Here is a 19,069-nt window from a genome sequence, read left to right on the forward strand (position 1 = left end):
GAAATAAATGCAACATAAATGAGACTTTGAGGCTCTTCACAAAGGTTATTTAAGATTTCAAGATCCCACGAAAAGTTTACGAGTGCCAACTGAAGATTTTGGAGGTACCATTCACACCAACCTTATTAATCTTGCATCGATTTTTTCGGACCTTCTCATCTACACAAAGATCAACTAGTAGCTCTCACCTGAGCAGAAAATGAAGCATCACCATGAACCATAACAACTCAGTACCTAAAAACAACAGGTACAAAACACTGCAATCAAAATCAAAGCAATTACATGTACTGCACAGTAATTAACTCAATCAAAGTGCATGGATAGGGGGTAGGCAAGTGACAAAGGGCTCCCTATTCTCAAGTGGGGCCAAATTTTTCAGCCAGTCACTAAAATACAGGGGAAAAAAGCAAAAACAACGCAATCACAAGATTACCATCTTTTTTCCAGTCATGCAATGGACTCTATATGTACAGGTGTGACAGCCTTCGTCACAGATGTAATCCGGGTGTCGTTCCTTTATCAACAATGACAACAGAAATATACTTGCCACACAGGCTATAATTATCAGTCTAGAGCGAACTTTGTTTATGGCAGACTCAAGTGAATTTCTAGATGAACTCTTCAAGTAGATAAATACAGTGTCTCCTCTGGTTTTTGCTTTCTCAACAACATCCCTGATTTGTTCAAATGGGACCAACCTTGTCACCCATAAGACCATCTCTGCTATCACCATAGCAACCATCCTTGAGCGTTAATTGTCGACCCCTAGCCTTTCCAGCCGAAACAGGATTGACAGCCTCTAAATGGGATGGGTTAGGTCGCATGGTAACATGAAGAGGCAGTGTGGCCAAAGTCAAGATTCACAGAACTGGCTAAAAACAGCAAAAAAACATATAATGAACTTCAGAGAATATTGAGAAAGAGATAGGACACTTTTTCTTGTAAGCAGAAAGTAAGAATAATAACTATTGGTCAATGATACCAGAACAATACTAAAAATAATACCAGACTAAACATTAGCTCAAGGGTTAACTATTGGTGTAATTATCATGGTAACACAGTTTATTATTATTATTATTATTATTATTATTATTAGTATTATTAGTATTATTATTAATTATACCGATAGTTACCAATGGCTAAACATTAGAAGCTCAAGGGCCAAAAATGAATTGCACTGTAACTTATGTGACAGCTGATGCAGTATACTGTACATTATGGAAGGTATGGCATTTACCATTATGGAAATTAAGCCGCAAGGAAATTGTCAACCAAGTAGGCCTACAGAAGGAATAGACCAACTTAACCCTTTCAGTTTACACATGTATGAGAGTGAAACTTAGAGATTTTACCTGTTTAACACCAGACAATTTAGCTCATCAATGGTGGGGGGGGAACAGTTCAGGGATGAAGAGGTTAATCGACCCTTTTAATGCAGCATAGTGTCTACGGGGTCTTGGATTAATTAGTTTTCTTCCTGGTAATATGAGCTAGTTACATGTAAATGTACATGTACATGTACATGTACATAACGGGTATGGAAAAGAAAGAGCTGAGGAGAGAACGAGGAAATAGTCATTGCTGAAGAAATAAAATGAATGAAAATTATGATATAGCAGTGTCAATTGAGTGTCGAAAGTAATTAGCGAATTAGCTTTGGTTTTGCATTACTTCACTCTGTGATTGGTTCAAAGTTGTCGTGCAATTTTTCAACCAATCAAAAAGTAAAACAAAAACCAATCGTGGCTTGAGTGTGCACATTTCCCACGCTTTGTGTCGGCTACGTGTAAATTACTTCGAGTTTCGATTGGTCTACTAGATTTTTGATTGGTCTACTAGATTGTCTTCGCCTTTTTGATTGGCCAAAGTAATTACTTTTGGTTTTATGACACTTGATTGAAACGCACTGAGGGAGATAATTCATGTGATTAAACTTAGAAGAAGAGCTGAATGATCATTTCTAAGGCATAGGCAGAACATTAAGCTTACTCAAATGAGACAGGACATCTCCCAATGCCTTCTGCACCTGGTGGGAAGTTCAGACTTTCCTTTCATCTAGATGCAACACAATTAAATTATTGATTCAATATAATAATTACTTTGAAAGATTCAAGAATCAATGACAAGTAAACAAAATTTATACTTGCTTGTTAAAAACAAGGAGCTTTTAAAATTCCCCTTTCAATTTGATTACTCTTGCTTTAAAGAAAACTTTCAAATAAAAAATGCTACATTTCAAATTCATAGTCTTTTTGAATGAGTTTGTTTAAGAAACAAAAAGGCAGCTTTGCTACATGGCTTTGAATCATACAAAAACAAATTAAATTCATTTTTAGTCTTTAGTGTCGTTCCCACCTTGCTAAACATCTGAGCTGCTGGAAATTTTAAGAGGGAAGTCAGAAGATTTAGGCGTCCTCTATGTGGCATTCCTAAAACTAACTCTTGAATTTCACCTTTACAACAAAAAGAAAATGCACAAGCAACATGAGGGTTAAAGATAATTACCTTCCACATCCTTAAAAGCCCTTGCCAGGAGTATGCTCAACTGGATTATCAAATTTAGTCAAGGTACATGTAGATCTGACATTGCTCAGGGTTCAAACAATTTTCAGTTACAGTTAACTACTGTAACAACAGCTTTATCATCCAAACTAAATAAATGATCAGAAGCTCATACATGTAAGTCAAACTCTTTCAATTGATGAAAATATTCAACTGTAATTTGTCCTTTCATGATTGTCCTCTTTCCACCAACACAAAATCAACATGATTTGTAAGTGAACTTTTCCCATGGCTATTTCTGCCAATTAACTCGGAATTGTAAGTCAGAATGAATATCTTTGAATTCTAAGCTCATGAATATACAACATTACTGTACACAGTATACAGTACTAACAGTATGAGGACTGCAGGAAGAGTTCGTCGAAAAAAGCCATCATGCTCTCTGCACCTTCAGCACCATACCGCTTCACAGTTGGGAATTTTTTCCCAAGAAAGTTGTCAAATGCCTGTTAACAAAAATGATGAGAGCATACATTCAAATACTAAAACCAGAAAGTGTATGGGTATGATTGAGTGAAGACAATGCGCAATTTCAAAAAATATGTGGTTAACCTAATTCTCTACCTGTGATCTTAACAATAACTTAGCCAGGTGAATCTGTCTGTCTGCCTCTAGTGGCCAGTAGACACTTTCTTCAATCAGTGCTGCAAGCCAAAGTTTCTCAGATTCTTCCTAGTTGTCAAATAAAAAAAAATTCAATGCAGTAGACGTTAGCCTGCGAACGCAGACGTATTTCCAGCGGTCGTTTCTCTTGGGGGAGAGAAACGAGCCCCGGAAATAAGTTCGTTCGCAGGCTAGTAAACGTCAATGTTCCGGCAAATCTCAAGAACCTGAGGTTAACGTTCATTTTAAAACACTACTTTCCTTAAGGGGAAGCAATGCTTCCAAAGCCATGTACCAGTGATTCATTACATCTACATGTAGGTCCATTTTCTCATACCAGAATTTGCTGGACTTCTACCGATAGCTGGGCACAGTAAACTTTTTCTAAATGCTCCAGAATGTCTTTGAGAGAGGCTTTCTCCTGGCCGTTACAACGTAACAAACCTAAGATAATAGAAAAGAAATTTTTTTGTTGGAGTGGAGTCTGACATTAGTACAATAGTCATGTAAGTTGGGAATGCAAGCCAGCTAGTACCTGAAAAAGAGACTTATACCCCTCCACCCCCCCCCCCCCTCCCCCTTCCCCTCAAGAACAGTGCCATAATCCTACCACAGAGAGTTGCAATAACAGACTTCAAGGGGGGCAGTGTTGCTCAAATATGGAAATATCTCCCTGTTATTTTATGCCCTTTCATAAAAGTTCCCATGATTGCAACAAATTTCTCTGATACCATCTCGATATTGAAAGATAACATTACAAACATTTCTTCTTTTACTTCTTTTTGTGGTAGTGCACTACACACTATGTCACCGGGTTTGTAAGAGTGAGTGAGTGAATGAGTGATTGTAAGTGAGTGGTGGCAAATAGGCCCGCAGCACGTGCATGAATCGTGAAAATAAACAGGTCTGGTGAAAGAATTAAAAAAAAAAATCAGCAGGAATTTGTGACGCAGATGATGACAAAGCAGCTTCTATTTCCAAAACAACAGAATTACCTGGTGATAAATAACCTCGTCTAGAAGAGTGAATTTTTGACTTTCCAGAAAAAACTAACAAACTAACAAAAACAAAAACCTGGTGTCTTCCTGTCATTTTGTCACAGATGTATCGAAGCTAATATTTCTTGATTCCCTTCTATTTCTTCAATCTTTCTGGGTTTGTATTTTGTACTAGTAACTACATGTACATGTCTTCTCAGGGGCTATTTACCTATAGTGTAAGACATCTACCATAGCACTATAATGATTTACGATACCACAGCAATATTGTGCACTATTAGAGCTACATATTACGCAAGCACAACTCGAATCTCCTGGAAAACAAAACACAGCTCAGTTGACAGTTATGGAATAAAGCACCGTGTCATGTTACTGCACTACCACATATACGCAATGCGTGCCTATTTTTGTCATGCCTCAAAAGTTCCCTTATTTGTGTCCAGTAAATTAGTGAAAAATGGCCTTGTCCTTATTCCATGTTTCTCCAGTTACTGTTGAAGATCGGTGAGGTACCCCAGTCACATAGAGCTCCCTATCACTGATGAGAAAGTCCTGTTCAGGACCAGTCCAGTTTAGGGTTGTTCCCAAGAACCCCTTCACCAAAGAAGACTATTACAAACCCTCCTCCCTCCCCCCTCCCCACCAAAAAAAGAAGCTGAATCTCACTCCCATCTTAGCTTGAACTCTCTATATTACACTGATGGATGCATTGCCATCATACCTGACAGCTTGAATCTCTTGTTAAGGTCAACATTATCCAAACCAAACCTGTGCAAAGAAAGGTCTTTGGCATCCCTGAAATAAAGAAAGAACCCTAATGGCTGCTTTTAACAGGAATTATGATCAGAACCCCTCTACGTGTATTGAGAACAACAGGACCTCCAAGAACAGAAACCCAAAGGTGATGTAAAACTGAGGAAGTCATGAACAGTTCTCTTGTTAGTGGTTTTGACAGCCACTTGACCTATGTGTACAGCAACTTGTTATTTGAACCCAACTGTATCACAGACCTTAAAATACAGGTATTACAGTGTGAAACACTTCCAACACTCATGCATACTTCCAAGCATGGGTCAGGAACATAGCATTCACTATAAAAACTGTCATCAATAGACCGAATGCATCAATGGAGGCCAAAAAAATATTCTTTTGTTTATGTGCTAATTAGACTAACTAGCCTCGCTCTCAAGCAACATTTCTTTTGTATTATTTTTGTACATGTACATGCAAACAACACTAGTGAGTCTAATTAGCACATATTAAACAAAAGAATTTTTTTTCGGCCGCCATTTATGCATTTGCTCTATACACACTAATATTCTAGAGTTGGGACTCCAAAATCTTGAAGGCACTATGGTATATAAATGAAACTGTCAGACTCTAAAATCTCTTAGCATTTTCAGAGGTCTCAGGATTTAGTTGACTGCCCTCTTGCCCTCCTGGGATGAGCATCTCAACCCCTTGACTGAAAATATTTTATTTTACCTTTCGAATGAGTTAAGGGGGTCTATATCAGCATTTTTGTGTCCTTGTTCTCTATAAGCTGTCACCAGTCTTAAAATATCTGCATTCTTGATTCTGTTCTCAATTGCTTCCTTGTTGCTACCTACAATAAAGGCACCTTAAATACAAAGTTTGAAATTTGAAGGTGTTTTATTAATAGAGGGATTTACATAGGCCACAATTCTTTTCTTGTCACTTCGGACTTTATAGTATGTCAGTGTATGTCACCATTTGATTTTCATTAAACTCCTTTTTCTACAAACAATTGCAAAAAGAGTTGAGACACTCACTGTCATTCTTGTCAGCACATGCCCTACGCCCCTTCCCCCAAGCAAAGTTGCTTCCATCTCCACTTGGCATTCAAAGTAAAGTGTATACACATTGGAAAAAGGGGGAGGGGAGGGAGGGGTGTTGTACCTTTTCTTTTTAACTGGAATTTTCGATTCAGTGTCTCAACCTTTTTGCAACTGCTTGTAGTTTTAAGGGTGGTGGTCAACACTGAAGGGCCTAATTCCATTCTGGGAAGAATGGTCAATTCCAGAGGTTGGCATCTCTGGGGACGTATGATGTGATGTGGAGTTATGTTGGTAGAGAGTCTGCCAAGGTAAATTTTGACAAGCAACATGGCCTAAAAATTAGCGACAACATGTAAGGTGAAACCGCGACAAACAAAATCCTTTCTTTAAATTTCCTTTAATTCCGACAGCAACGTGAAACATTGACAAAGCACCAACACAAGACCTTTTAAAATTCAGACAAGCGCAGTCCCTGGAGGGAAGGGGGGGGGGGGGGGGGGGGGGGTTACTCGGGTCAATTTTTGCTGGGTATGTGCCGCTGGCCTCTCAGAACCCCTACCCCTTTATAGTCTATTTTATGGCCAATTATTGTAGACCCCATCTTAGTCACTTCTGGGTAAATGTAATTTTAGCCACCCCAACTTAGTCACTTTCTGTTTATTCATTAACCTTACATAAAGCCTTTTAATTGTAATTTCAAAATGGAATGTAATATGACTAGTAAATATTACATCAACAGCACTACAGTTCTTTCTGTAACAACTTTTTTTTACCGCAAATCTAGCCAAAATTTTCTTACCCCCAAAACCCTGACAATTTGCAACCCCATTCTAGTAGCTCTGTTGCGAACTTTGTTGAAAATACAATGCCATAAATAGACAATCCAGTTGTGAAGATGCGACCCCATCCAGCGGAACATCCCCATTAGTCCATTCATAGAAAGTATTCTGCCCCCCCCCCCCCCCCCCCCCGGGTCACAGGTCAGTGTACATGTCAATGTGCTATAGATATATATTTATAAACAACACTTAAAGTGTCTTCTAGCCCTAATCACCGTACAAAAATGTTGTGTCAGGTGTAGGGGAAACTTTTGCCTTGGATTAGTTGTTCATCTTGACTTGTGGAAATTATGCCACCTGTGTTTTTGACCCGTCTGTGCCAGGCTCATGGCAATGGAGCTGTGGCTGTATATGTCCGGGTCAGTCTTCAACTGAGTAACTTACTTTCTAGAGTTTCCTGTGGAATGGGTCTGTAACCAAAGCACCCACTTCGGGCGTGATATAGTCGACGAAGGACCACATTACGAACAACTTCACATAAACCTCTCAGTGTTGATGCAGTCCTCCACATGATCACTGCCGATGGCTGAGAAATCTACTATAAACACATTTTCTTTGCAATTAAAAAAAGGCTCTGATTCTGCAGATTGAAAGACAGAGAAAACAAACTACTTGACATTAATTACAAAGCAATCGTTTCCCCTTATATCAAAGTTAAATTAGCACCGTTACTGACATGGCAGCCATGCTAAAACGCCCAGTGTATTATTCAGCTGAAGTTGTGTAAAATCTTAAAAAAGGCATGTGTCCCTACGCCCCCAATAAGTAGTTGAAATTGAAATTCTGTCTGGTACCTGTTGAAAAGGCTCACACATATTAAATAGAATCACGATAAAACTGCGAAGGGTCGCTGAAAATCAATATTTACGTCGATTTACTTGTAATAGTTACTATCAAAGGGACTTGACGCTGACCAAGAGAACTCGTTCTCCTACGCTACGAACACGCCCCCTAATCCACCCCTGCCCTTCCCACTTAAAAAGTTCCTTGAATTTGGTAATCTTGTCACGTCACATGTTGTATAAAACTTCCTTGTTTTTGTTAGCTTGAAGAATTTGATCTGCTCGGATTTGAAGATGAAAGTGCTCGAAAGTTTTAGGGAATTAAATCTTCCTCTCAAAGATTTATTGTCAAACCTCCCAGTGAACCGAAAAAAAAAAACGAAAGCATAACACTCTTTTTTTTGTCTGGTTGCAGATCTTTCAGTCGATGTTTCCGTGACTCGATGATTTAATTTTTGACACGCTTCGAAAAGTGTGGGCTACGCCAAGCGAAAATTTCGAAATTGGTCGGCAACATTTCAACATCGTCTGTCCGTCCGTCCTGTGATTCAGAGGCACTGTCAGACATTTTGAACACAACACAACTTCGTTCAACCCCTCTTACCCCCATGTCAGAAGACCAAAGGTTCGGCATTCTCCTTTCCTCCTGACTCAGACGGCTCTCATTTTTAAAAACAAGATTGAAATTCGTCTTCGAATATGACCGTGAAGCGAGCTACAACAATCAAAATCAAAAATCAAACTGACATTATCGTGTCTGTCGTGTAAAAGACCTCCAGCGGTTATGTATTGCTTAATTTGCTTGCTTCAGTTAGAAGTGTAGCAATAGCGATACTCACTGTGATAAAAAAAATTCTATTGATATCCACAGAACAAAGGAACCTTTGTTTCGACAGCCAATAGATCTCTGGGTTGGCACAGTTATAATGACAATGGGTGACTTAACGATGAGTATCGCTATTGTTAGAAGGACATGCTTACGAAGAAACACTCTTTCTCGTTTATCAAGGATTTAAATGGTTGTTGCGCCTAAACATTCAAACTTCTTCGGCCCAACAAAGCAAGTTCTAAAACTATTATGCGCTTATTGCAAAACGATGATAATTTAACAACTTTTGTGGAAACAAAGGGTAAAGTTGGAAGGTAAGAGTAATCCTCCAACTTATCTGGACAATTTGAGCAATTGGCTCTTATAGACATCTCAAAAATTCAGGTGGTTCTAACGGGATTCGAACCCATGACATCTGCGACGCGCCGTTGCTGAGCTGTGAAACCTGACTCATGATCAGTTGAGAGCACGTCTCATATGGGGGGCTACGCATCTGAATTTTTTCAGATGTCTTTACACAATTGCTAAAATTGTCCAGATAAGTACAAGTATCACGTATCCCTTTCATCTATAACCCGCATTTCAAATGTTAACATTTATTTCGTTCAAAGGGTAAATTTCTTGCAAAAATGGCTGGCAGAGAACAGAGGAGAGCTAGACATCAGGATTGCAGGTTTCTTGGGTGTTCAACAAAGACACGCCTGCACGGAAAGTTGAGATATTTATATTTTATTACATAACAAATGTTTTAGATATGCGTACGTGCTCTCAGAAAGCGAAATCTCATTGACGTCATCGACAATCCCTTTCCAAAACTTGAAAAACCGGTTATGTTGCTATGTAGTATAAATCAGGGAACGTCACGTAAGTGCTCTTTTCCCCCCTTCGCTGCCTTCGTGAAAGACCCATAATTCGATTCGTTAACTTGGGTAGTGGGTTCTGAATTTATCCGTCTGACGAAAAGCTGAATAGTTTCGAAAATGCCTTGCTCAAAATTTCAAGTAACGGCATTGCTTGGTGTCGGAATATTTCTTGTCGGTGTTGCGTGCTTTGTAGCTGTAACGCTTCACTTCGTATTCCCTGCTCTTGCGGAGCAAAGCTTGAAAGCAATAAACTGTACAATAACTTCTGGCGATATGGAGATGAAAGTTAAATGCTCACATAACAAACACGATGATACCAGTTATCCGTGTTTGAGAATTTATGTGTTGTGTGGAAACGAAACAAAAAGGACTGGGCTTTTCGAGGACGCTCGACCGCATTTGTTGCGCAAAGATTTTCACAGCCTCCATGAAAAGGTAACGTCTCATGCAATTATGCAAATTATGTTGAAATATCTTCACATTTTCAGCTGATTAAATGTCTAAGCTAAGCTGGTGCTCTGTACATAAGTGTAATGCTTGTTATATATGGTACAATGAGGAATAAATGGAAATAAAACATAATATTGGTAAATCGGGGAATACGGGTTGTTGCACGAGACAACGCCTGTAGAGGGATCTGAGGTTTCATTTACCACCTTCCTTATATTTCATCTCCCATTTCTCAGATTCCGTCACTTCTTTGTGAACTTATAAAGAGATACCGCGCAGTATTTTGCAACCACTTCTCCTTAATTCATTTCTTGATTTACAGTTACTTAAGCGTTGCAAACTCGCTCCGCAATATCCTTGCATGATGATTTTCAAATGCGCTTTTAGCCAAATATTTTGTTCCATTTGACCTCTGCCAAAAATAGTCATCTTTGTTGAGTCAACATTTGGCTCATTGTTTATGATTTCAAGCTGTTTTAAAAACGTGCCTATCAAATGACAAAATGTCAAGATTGTTTTGTTTGAAGAGTGATTCAGGTAGGCGAAGCTTCCGTTTCAACAAATTACCGATCTGGGAGCTGGGGCGAAGAGGGAAGGTTATTTAAAGGAATCAACTGTGTGGGCAATCATCCAAAAGCGCTGATTTTTTAAAGTGGTTTGATCTGATAATCAAAAACATCTTAACAAGGAGAACTTAAAGTTGCACTTGTCGTTGGGAAGCCGAAAAAGGAGTGGCACAGACTTTCCCTGACTCACCCCAGAAAACGTTTCCCCACCCCTCCCATGCCACGCTCTGCCAGCTCGTGTTGTCCAAAAATTACATATTCATCTATAAAGGCTAAAGCAAATGCGATACTAAACTATGCAACATAAAATAACAAAAGGGAATTTGCTGTGCGTTCTTTTTAGCGACCAAGATATTCATGAAAGCACCGAGCTCTGGCATCCTTTCAGAAGAATTTGACCTTTTACACCCCATACAATGCGCTTCATACCGCGTGAGATTATCAAAGATTAGATGGCGCCCTAAACAACTTCGCTCTGATGCTTACAAAAGCCTTTGTTTCTTAACCTCGTTCCTGTGGTCTGTCATGGGGTGGGGTAGGGTTGGTAAGACACCGTAGGACTAAAATGAGGGTTTCTTCTCGCAAATCGTGGTTTCAAACAATCAACGTTTGACCGAACACGAGTATCAATTCAAGAAAAGAGAGAAACTATTGAAAATGTCAAGCAAAGTGTGATTCCTTGTGCATTTTTCCCTTCTCGTAATGAATTCATTGCGACAGACAGACATTCCTGTCATACCCACTTAAAAGACAATAATATAATATTTTAAAAAAGACAACCACACTTTTGAATTTTCGGAACATGTTTCGATGTTTCAAAAGTGTGGTTGTCTTTTTTAAAATATTAGTAACACTTGTGCTATCCAGACCATTTGGAATAATATAATAAAGGAAATTCTCATATTGCAAGTGATTCGAAAATCCCCCACTTCCTGTGGGGTGGGGAGATGAAAGACCAGAGGAATAAGGCTCCCCCAAAGAGAATCCAGTCTGTTCCTCTTTTGCGTTTTCTCTTTCACTTGTTTATCGCCGGAGCGAAATAGCAAACGCTTTTTTGTTGGCCGCCCTATAAAACTGAATATATGCATTTGTACGTTAAGCATTTTTTTCTAATCACTTTCTTGCCTATTTCTTCTAGTGTTCATTTGAACCCGACGATTGTAAAGACAAACTTGAGGTCAGGCCCGATCTCCCGATTGGATCAACTCTTCATTGTTATTACAATCCAAAAGACACGCATCAAGTCGTTCGACTAAAGGCTTCCGAAGACAGCTACAAAAAGGTTCTCGTACGCCATGTTGTATGGCCGCTGGCCATAGTGATGCTGGGTATTTTTATCATAGCAACGGCAACTTGTTACTTTTTTTCACGAAGTAAAGACAGCTACGAGTATTTACCGGGAGAGTCTTCCACGACATTGCTACGGACTCTTTAGAAGATTGAACGTAATATTTAAAATGAAATAAAGACCAGCCGTAGTTCCCTCGTGTCTGAAGATGTCGGTCAGGATGATGGATAAGAATATCGATTTAAAACTGTTCAAGAAGACAAGGGACAAAAAAAGTCAAAATTATGCCAGGCTACTTCGTTCTCTTCGGAGGAGCTTCCCACCTGTCTCCAATGGAGATTACAACCGCAAAGAATAAAATAGAACGGACTGAAGAACTGCAAAGGTTTACAAATACAAATTAATGGAAAAACGGAGACCTTACGTTATGTCAAATGTTCACAAACTTTTACTCAACCTTGTGATAAAAGAAAAGAGTTTCGAGTTTCACTTGAGTTGACGGAAAGAGTGCTCGAATCGAATCATCGGCAGCCATCAATTTATAACACTCCATTACCACTCACGTGATAATATTCCATGTTTTTTTTAACCCAAACAAAAGAAAATGTTCGCATCAGAAAAGATAACTCAATGCAATGTAAAAACAGAGAATTCGTTTATAAGATTGTACATATGATAATTTTCGGTATTTAATTTGTCAGCGACGACGTAACGTTTATTATTAAATATTGCACATATCGTCTTCATTTAATCAAAGTTGTTTTTTATTGTAAACTGATAAGTTCCTTTAGGGAATGACAAGGCAAAAAATATGGAAACCTGCATGGAAAACCTTTCCCTGGGGTTTCAGAGCAAAAGCTAGAAAAGAAAAGTTTCGATATTTTCGTCAGGGTAAAAATAAGGAGGGGGCAAAAGAGCTGCTGTCAATATTAAAAATCGCGTTCCTCTAAAGAGCTCCAAAGGAGACACTTCCTACGCAGGCTAAATACAGGTTCCTACATAATACATTTGAAACTCCAAAAAGGAGAAATGTTTTTAAGGAATCTCAGTTCAAGAAATATTTTTAAATAGAGATTTTGAATTTTAAAAAAATTATATTTCCTGATATTCCCAAGTGGAAAATTACTCTGTAAAACAAGGTACGAAGTTCAGTGGTTTGCTATCGAAAGTAGAATGCCAATGAAATCACTAGAGTGGCGTGCAACCACAACTTAGTAATAGTCCATTTGTTTCCGTTTCGAAACCATTAAAATGGCAATGAGTTTGATTTGAAAGAAACTACGTAAATCATTTCCATATGAATGGTTTCACAGGAAGTCTTGCTTTAAAAGGGAAAGAACGCAACTCGAAAAAGGGCTGTTATTGTGCCCAACCACAACAGACCCAGGTAATCAAATCCGCCAATCACAACGCAAACCAGTCGCATAGACGTCACGATTGGTTTTGCTTTTGATTGGCTTAGAATGTGGCGCGAAATTTTTAAGCCAATCACTAAACGCAATAAAGCCAGCTGCGACGTAATTAACCATTATTCACCAAAGTGGAGGTAAATATCCACCACTTTCATTGACACTGACGTGAATAATTGTTTTAGTATATACCACACAAGTTGGATCAAAAGCAAACCGAAAAAACTTTATTTTCGTAAAAAATGGTTGGAAATTTCAAATCTTGCGCGCCGGCTACTCCTAAGTGAATAGCACTTGACTAATCACCTCCGAGTTATTCAAGAGCACTATTCACTTGTGTGGTATATATTAACTTTGGATACTCAAATTGAAACCCATTCGAACAACATTTCAAACAACGAAGGTGTTAAACAAAAGAAGAGCGATGAAGTTTAGCCTTCAGAACCATAACATCGTCATTGGTGTATTCTTGACTGTTCCATTCACTGTTGGTTCTGTTTTTATTTCTTGACTGTGCTCCGATGTCTCCTTTGTTTTCTAGTTTCGTCGGACGTATAATATAAGACATATTATTTGATTTGCAAGTTCGGTAATCAGTCTTATACATTGGATCATGGAGGTGTAGATTTTTATTGTCTCTGTCATTTACACAAGGAAGGCACTCGGAATTCTCTGCACTCGTCCATGACTTGTCCTGTGACACACAAGGTCCACAAGTTCTCCTTTGACTGCTCCGATTTCTTTTGTGCCGTTCTATCTTCTGTTTCTTATCTTCGCAGTCCATTGAAATAAAACTTCCACACCGTATTCGAGGAAAGGTGTCCTGTCGACTTTCACGCGAATGCTTGAAACTAGGATCGAGCAACCCATGATTCTCTCTGCTGAAATTGATTGGCGTTGAAATCAACGGAAATAGTAATTTCATTTCTCCGGATGCCGATCTGTCCGTAGTTAGAGAAATGTTTCTCTGGTTCAGGTACGCGACCTTTCTATTCAATATCAAGTCGATGTCTAAATTCTCTTCTTTTTTAAGTTGATCATTTTGACAAATGTTTGTTCCCACTGTCTTTTCTCCATTATGAACATGCCCGTTATCATTGGATGTTATTTTTGATGACCTCAACGTAGTTTGCGAGCCCCTTTCCATCTCTCTGTCGTGTCCTATTGTTACTATTTTGGAAGAGTTTTTCTGTCTGTGGTATAGTTTAGGGTGAAGATTTAGGAAAGGATTTTGCATTTGCTTCATGTCAGTCGTCACTGAAGTGTCCTTGTTATACTCATTGGTTTGTCCAGTGGTGTTATACCGAGACGAAACCCTGGTCTGCATCATACCTGAATTTTTACAAACAAAAAAGGTTTCTCTTTAAAGCACATGATTGTATTCTCGTTTTTAACTCAGACAGAAAATTTGATTAAAAATAAGAGAAAACACCAGCTGGAAAAAACATGCGATTCTCACGTTTGAAGCGAAGAGCAACTAACACTTCTTACTTTGTATAATGACTTTTTCACACTCATTGTTATGAATGATGAGAGGAACCTGACTAAGAGCCACTTTTTATCATTCACTTGTAAAAACTCCGTTCTGAGAAATACAGAAGGTGAGGGTTTAATTCAATGATGACTAAACGAAAAAATATAACACCGTTTGTACGCAAAACTGGACAAAAAAAATATAAGCTTACTCATAAATATTGATACAAAGCGAGAACGTGAAGATTTACTAGTCTTCGTTACAAATAGAGTTTGCCGACGATGATTTGGTGACTAAGTCGGAGATTTCGACTTTCAATTGCTCCTATCATGTCAGAAAAACTTCGAAGTCACTTCTCAGTTGCCTGCCTTCATCCAACGAAAAATTTAGACACGTATCCAATTTCATTTAGCTGCATCGAAAAGCGATTTGAAAGAGATTATGTTACGTCCATGTACAAAACATGTCGTTGGAATTGAATTGAGTCTTAAATTTTACCTCCTAACATCATCAGGAATCATTTTGACGTTTGCTTGAACGGAAAAAAGCAAAAAATGTCTTACCTTTTCTCATTTTGTAATAATTTGTTGCAGAGTTCCAAAGAAATCGAGCTCGCCGAATATCAATTATATAAGAAATGCTTACCTGACATAGTTGGTATCTTGGAGACGCCTCTTTGATGATAAGCTAATATAACAAGTCAACATCACTACTTGAAATTAATCTGGCTGCAGCGAGATTTTAAAAGATACGACGGAATAACTATAACTTGTCACCCGTGTTAGTTTGACGTTATATCAAAAGTAAGTCGAACTTAATCACTGAAAAAGCAAAAGGTTATATTAAATCATGAGTTGAATGTAGTAAGGAAACATGTCAAAGTAAACAGTTGTATGTGAGCTTTGCATGATGTTAAGGTCTTATTTTCACAACATCATTCTCAGCTCATTTTAATCACAAGTAGCTCGGATCAATTAGCAAGATATATTAGTCGTGTTTTGCCGAATTCACTATGGTTTCAGGGGAAATATTATTTGAAAACTGCAATCTACAAATGGCTCCTTCACGATTATTTTTTCATGATTTCGTGAAAGGTTTATTAGAGGCAAAAAGGACATTACATGTAAAAGTTTTTCAAGGATAGAGCTGACATTTGTTGTTAATTCTGTAAATATTAGTGTTACTTATTTGAAATCATGTGGACCGACAAAATCTCAAGAACGAGCGCTGAGATAAAAATAAATGTGATTTAATCGCGCAGGTGAAGTACTTATATTATTATTTTTATTATTAAGAATTAGCACCAGTAGCCTATGGTTGGTAATGATAGCAAAGATATACTTCGGATTTCGTATCGCGAACGAAAAAAGGTGCTTTTTGCAACACTAAGATCGCTTAGAAATGCTTTATCTTTTAGTCGCGGTTTCAGTTTGATTGAATGCTCGCACTATTTCGAACTTTCTGGAGAGTGAGGCTCATGATCAAACACCTCACTCAAGGGAAGATTTTCAAGTTAAGCCGGGGATCAAAAGCAGAGAGCCTAGTTCGTAATTTCAGAATCTTGGAACACAAGAATATTCCTTTTTAAAAAATGGTGTACAAGGACCATCCTCTGGAACTTATTATTCGTCCCGAGGGGGGGGGGGGTACTCGACATATCCCTGGGTGGGGAGGTACGGCGCGGCCCCTCATACCCTGACCCTGTTTAAGACAAATATCGCTAATTTTCCTACCCATTTTAAGACAGAATTCCGATGTTTGATACCCTGTTTAAGACATTTAACCCAGTTTAAGACAAAAATTGATAAATCGTTACCCTGATTAAGACAAAAGTGATGAATTCGATACCCTTTTCAAGACAAAACTCCCGAAAAACATACCCTGGCTGGCCGCACGTCCCCATTAAGGCCTTATAAGGGAGTACCCCCCCGGGTTATTCGTCGGCTTGCGTGGAGAATAAACGGAAGAGACACGACAAGGATCACTCGTAAACACAACATCTAATGAATCATCGAAGGGCACTTGCTAGAAAGTGACAAGAAGCAGCAGATAGAGAATTTTTGATTGGCTAGATCAACGTATATTTCCACAAGAGTGAATAGACCATATTCGTATTGTCGGTATTGGACTGGGACTAGCTTGCAATGGAGGCTAATGCGGGGGAATATATTAAAGAGAGAATTAAAGAGTATTTGCATTTGAAAAGATTCCCCCGCGTTAGCCTCCATTGCAAGCTGCTGTAGTTCTAGTCCAATACTGAGAATACGAATACCGTCTATAAGATAAGAGTGTCGTTATGGCATTGGTGGACTCCTCAGCACAGTCTATTTTTTTTAGTCTATTTTTAGAATAGAAGTTACCAAGAGACTATCATAGTCTCTTGAAGTTACTCATGTAAGAATAGGTCAACACACCGTGGCCATCCCTCAAACTGACATTTCCTTATTATTCAACTTACACAACGTACATTCTACTTCAAAGAAACAAACATTTTAAACATCATACAGAGAAAGTTTAGAAGAGACGAGGCAGAGAGTCGAACGCGGATCGATGGCTCCTCGTTACGGATCCGGATGTCCACTAGACTAACCAGACAAGCACCCGGAAAGTTGAATTTTTTAGAGTATTGACATAGTCCTGACATAGTGGTACCCTGCAGCAAAACAACTGAAAGCTAACCGTTTTCAAAGTGGTTTTTAGACCTAAATACTGTAGATCAACGCGGCTTAGCTCAGAAACGATATTTCTTGTTGAACTTTATAAGCTCTAATTCTGCCTGCATGCTTCAATCTCTTTACAGCGGTAAGCTTGTCGTATTAAGGTAGGATATGGTCGTGTAATTGTTACGTAATGTCTAACGTCATTTAAGTATGGCCGTGAGATGAGTGTTAACCGTAAAAATAATGCAATCCTCCAAATTTTTTAACCTACCTCTTAACAGAAAAAAACTTTACGACGTTCCTGCACTAGCCTTAACATACGTATCGCCGTTAGTTTCTTGAAGAAAACAGTTGCCCCTTGTATTCAAGTACTAGTGCTAGTATACCAAGGAATTACAAGTATATAAATAATTGGAATCTTGGCAACGGAAGAAACCTTAAATTCGCCCCGGCAACCACCTAGTCAGCCATAGCTCACTATTGTTTTCTTAATTCCTCTACGAATGACAATGCCTCATGACGTTGTAACTACGTTCCAAGAAAGGATTAATAAAACTTTACTCGGCTTAACTACGCTTGCATCCCTTAGATGACTTTTCTTACAACAGTTACAATGAAGAAATGGCGTGTCGTCAAGTTCAAGGACACTTAATAGGGAGTTTAAATGCGACGACGGCGACGCCAACGACAACGTCACAAAACAGTAATATCATTGGTTAAAAGAGGAAAAATAGTCGTGCTGCAAGCGGGGCACGCATTATATTGCTGTAGTCTGCACAACAACAACGTGAAATCACCAAATTTGACGTCAGTTTAACGACAACTTGAGCGTACAAATGCAATTCTTTCATTCTATATTTTTACTCTGAAACCGCTCGTATAAATTCAATTTTAGGATAATTCGCCTACATTGTACGGAGTGAACGAGATGAAATAACAGTGAAAGACTTAGGATTGTGCAAAGCTACATTTTGAAGTAACGTTTTCGTCGCCGTCGCCGTAGATCTTAAAGTCCTTAATGGCATCTCTTCGAGATTTGCCTAATCAAGGGGTTTTAATACCTCATATACTAGTATAGGTTTTATGCAATTTTGGGGGCTTGTTTTAAAAAGGAACATAAAAAAGAGTACTCTAGCTGGAGAATTCAGTAACGGAGGTCTTTTGGGCCTGCAAAATCAATCGCCAAGTTTACGAGGTTTTTTTTTCTGTTTCTCCTAAAATACGGCAGTTACCCTTAATTATGAAAAAGAGAGAAACGTGAACACAGGGGTTAAACTTCTCCACAATACAGAGACTCCAGCTAATGTTTTATTGCACTTAAGACAAGGCCTTATTTCCCTCGTCATTTGATTTGTATATTTTTGGTAGGTAGGGCCTTATTAACAGATATGCAGTTTACCGTAAGAATCAAACGGGTTCCGCTTTAAAGATTCCTGTTTCGGTTCTATCACGTCAGATCGTAAATTTAGAATGATTTTTCGTGTTCCTGAAGTTGCAGAGTTCACTCGAGGCGCAAAAGCTTGATTAACGACTCTTGACCAATGCTGTGTGTGGACTGAGGGATATGATTTTTGAAAATTTTGAAGTTTGAGTGATAACTGATAAGACTGATAAGTATTGATAAATAAGACGTCACACACGAGCACCAGCAATCCAATCAAAACACTTTTGCTGATCACAAGTAACGACGCAATCGCCTACGCAACTTTACCTTTCGTTATTTTCTTTTTATTCTACAATGACAACGCAGAAAGTATATTGTCAGAACATAGCTTTTGGACTTAAAAACAACGTATCTTAATTGTACACTATACACCAACTACATTTTCGTAAAATTTCTCTTCACTTTTTTTACCAATTGTAATTTGTTTCAGTTCGAATTCACATTGGAAATCATAAAATTTATAACAGGGGCACCCAACGTCAATTTTCGGAAAATATCTGTTC

At 38.5% G+C, this 19,069-nt stretch overlaps 3 protein-coding genes across 8 annotated transcripts; 1 reads left to right on the forward strand and 2 right to left on the reverse strand.

The window, feature by feature from the left end:
• Positions 1-188: 188 nt before the first annotated feature.
• On the reverse strand, positions 189-7,403 carry LOC137986623 (2-oxoadipate dehydrogenase complex component E1-like; the record flags this gene model as incomplete). Its single annotated transcript, XM_068833597.1, has 9 exons — positions 7,186-7,403; positions 5,649-5,784; positions 4,885-4,958; positions 3,503-3,609; positions 3,127-3,234; positions 2,897-3,008; positions 2,356-2,453; positions 2,027-2,055; positions 189-257 (listed from the first exon to the last, which is right to left on the reverse strand). Coding segments are annotated over exons 1-9 (860 nt in total), but the record flags the coding sequence as incomplete, so codon positions are not given.
• A 1,161-nt stretch (positions 7,404-8,564) lies between these two features.
• Positions 8,565-11,726, forward strand: LOC137986607 (calcium-activated potassium channel subunit beta-4-like). Its single transcript, XM_068833577.1, has 3 exons — positions 8,565-8,726; positions 9,024-9,710; positions 11,430-11,726. The coding sequence occupies exons 2-3, from the start codon at positions 9,393-9,395 to the stop codon at positions 11,724-11,726; spliced, it is 615 nt and encodes a 204-aa protein (XP_068689678.1). The 5' UTR covers positions 8,565-8,726; positions 9,024-9,392.
• A 1,667-nt stretch (positions 11,727-13,393) lies between these two features.
• On the reverse strand, positions 13,394-17,416 carry LOC137986606 (uncharacterized). Of its 6 annotated transcripts, none has more exons than XM_068833574.1 (3): positions 15,108-15,672; positions 14,448-14,573; positions 13,394-14,320 (listed from the first exon to the last, which is right to left on the reverse strand). In XM_068833574.1, exon 3 carries the CDS (start codon positions 14,316-14,318, stop codon positions 13,395-13,397), a length of 924 nt encoding a protein of 307 aa, XP_068689675.1. In that variant the 5' UTR covers positions 14,319-14,320; positions 14,448-14,573; positions 15,108-15,672; the 3' UTR covers position 13,394. The 6 variants fall into 6 exon arrangements, with proteins under 6 accessions (XP_068689675.1, XP_068689674.1, XP_068689677.1 ...); XM_068833573.1 differs by having other exon boundaries at positions 14,480-14,573; positions 15,108-15,671; XM_068833576.1 differs by lacking the exon at positions 15,108-15,672 and adding an exon at positions 15,026-15,100 and having other exon boundaries at positions 14,480-14,573.
• Between the last annotated feature and the right edge of the window lie 1,653 nt (positions 17,417-19,069).

The sequence above is a fragment of the Montipora foliosa genome, unplaced genomic scaffold (assembly GCF_036669935.1).
Source record: "Montipora foliosa isolate CH-2021 unplaced genomic scaffold, ASM3666993v2 scaffold_249, whole genome shotgun sequence".
Classification (NCBI taxonomy): Eukaryota; Metazoa; Cnidaria; class Anthozoa; order Scleractinia; family Acroporidae; genus Montipora; species Montipora foliosa.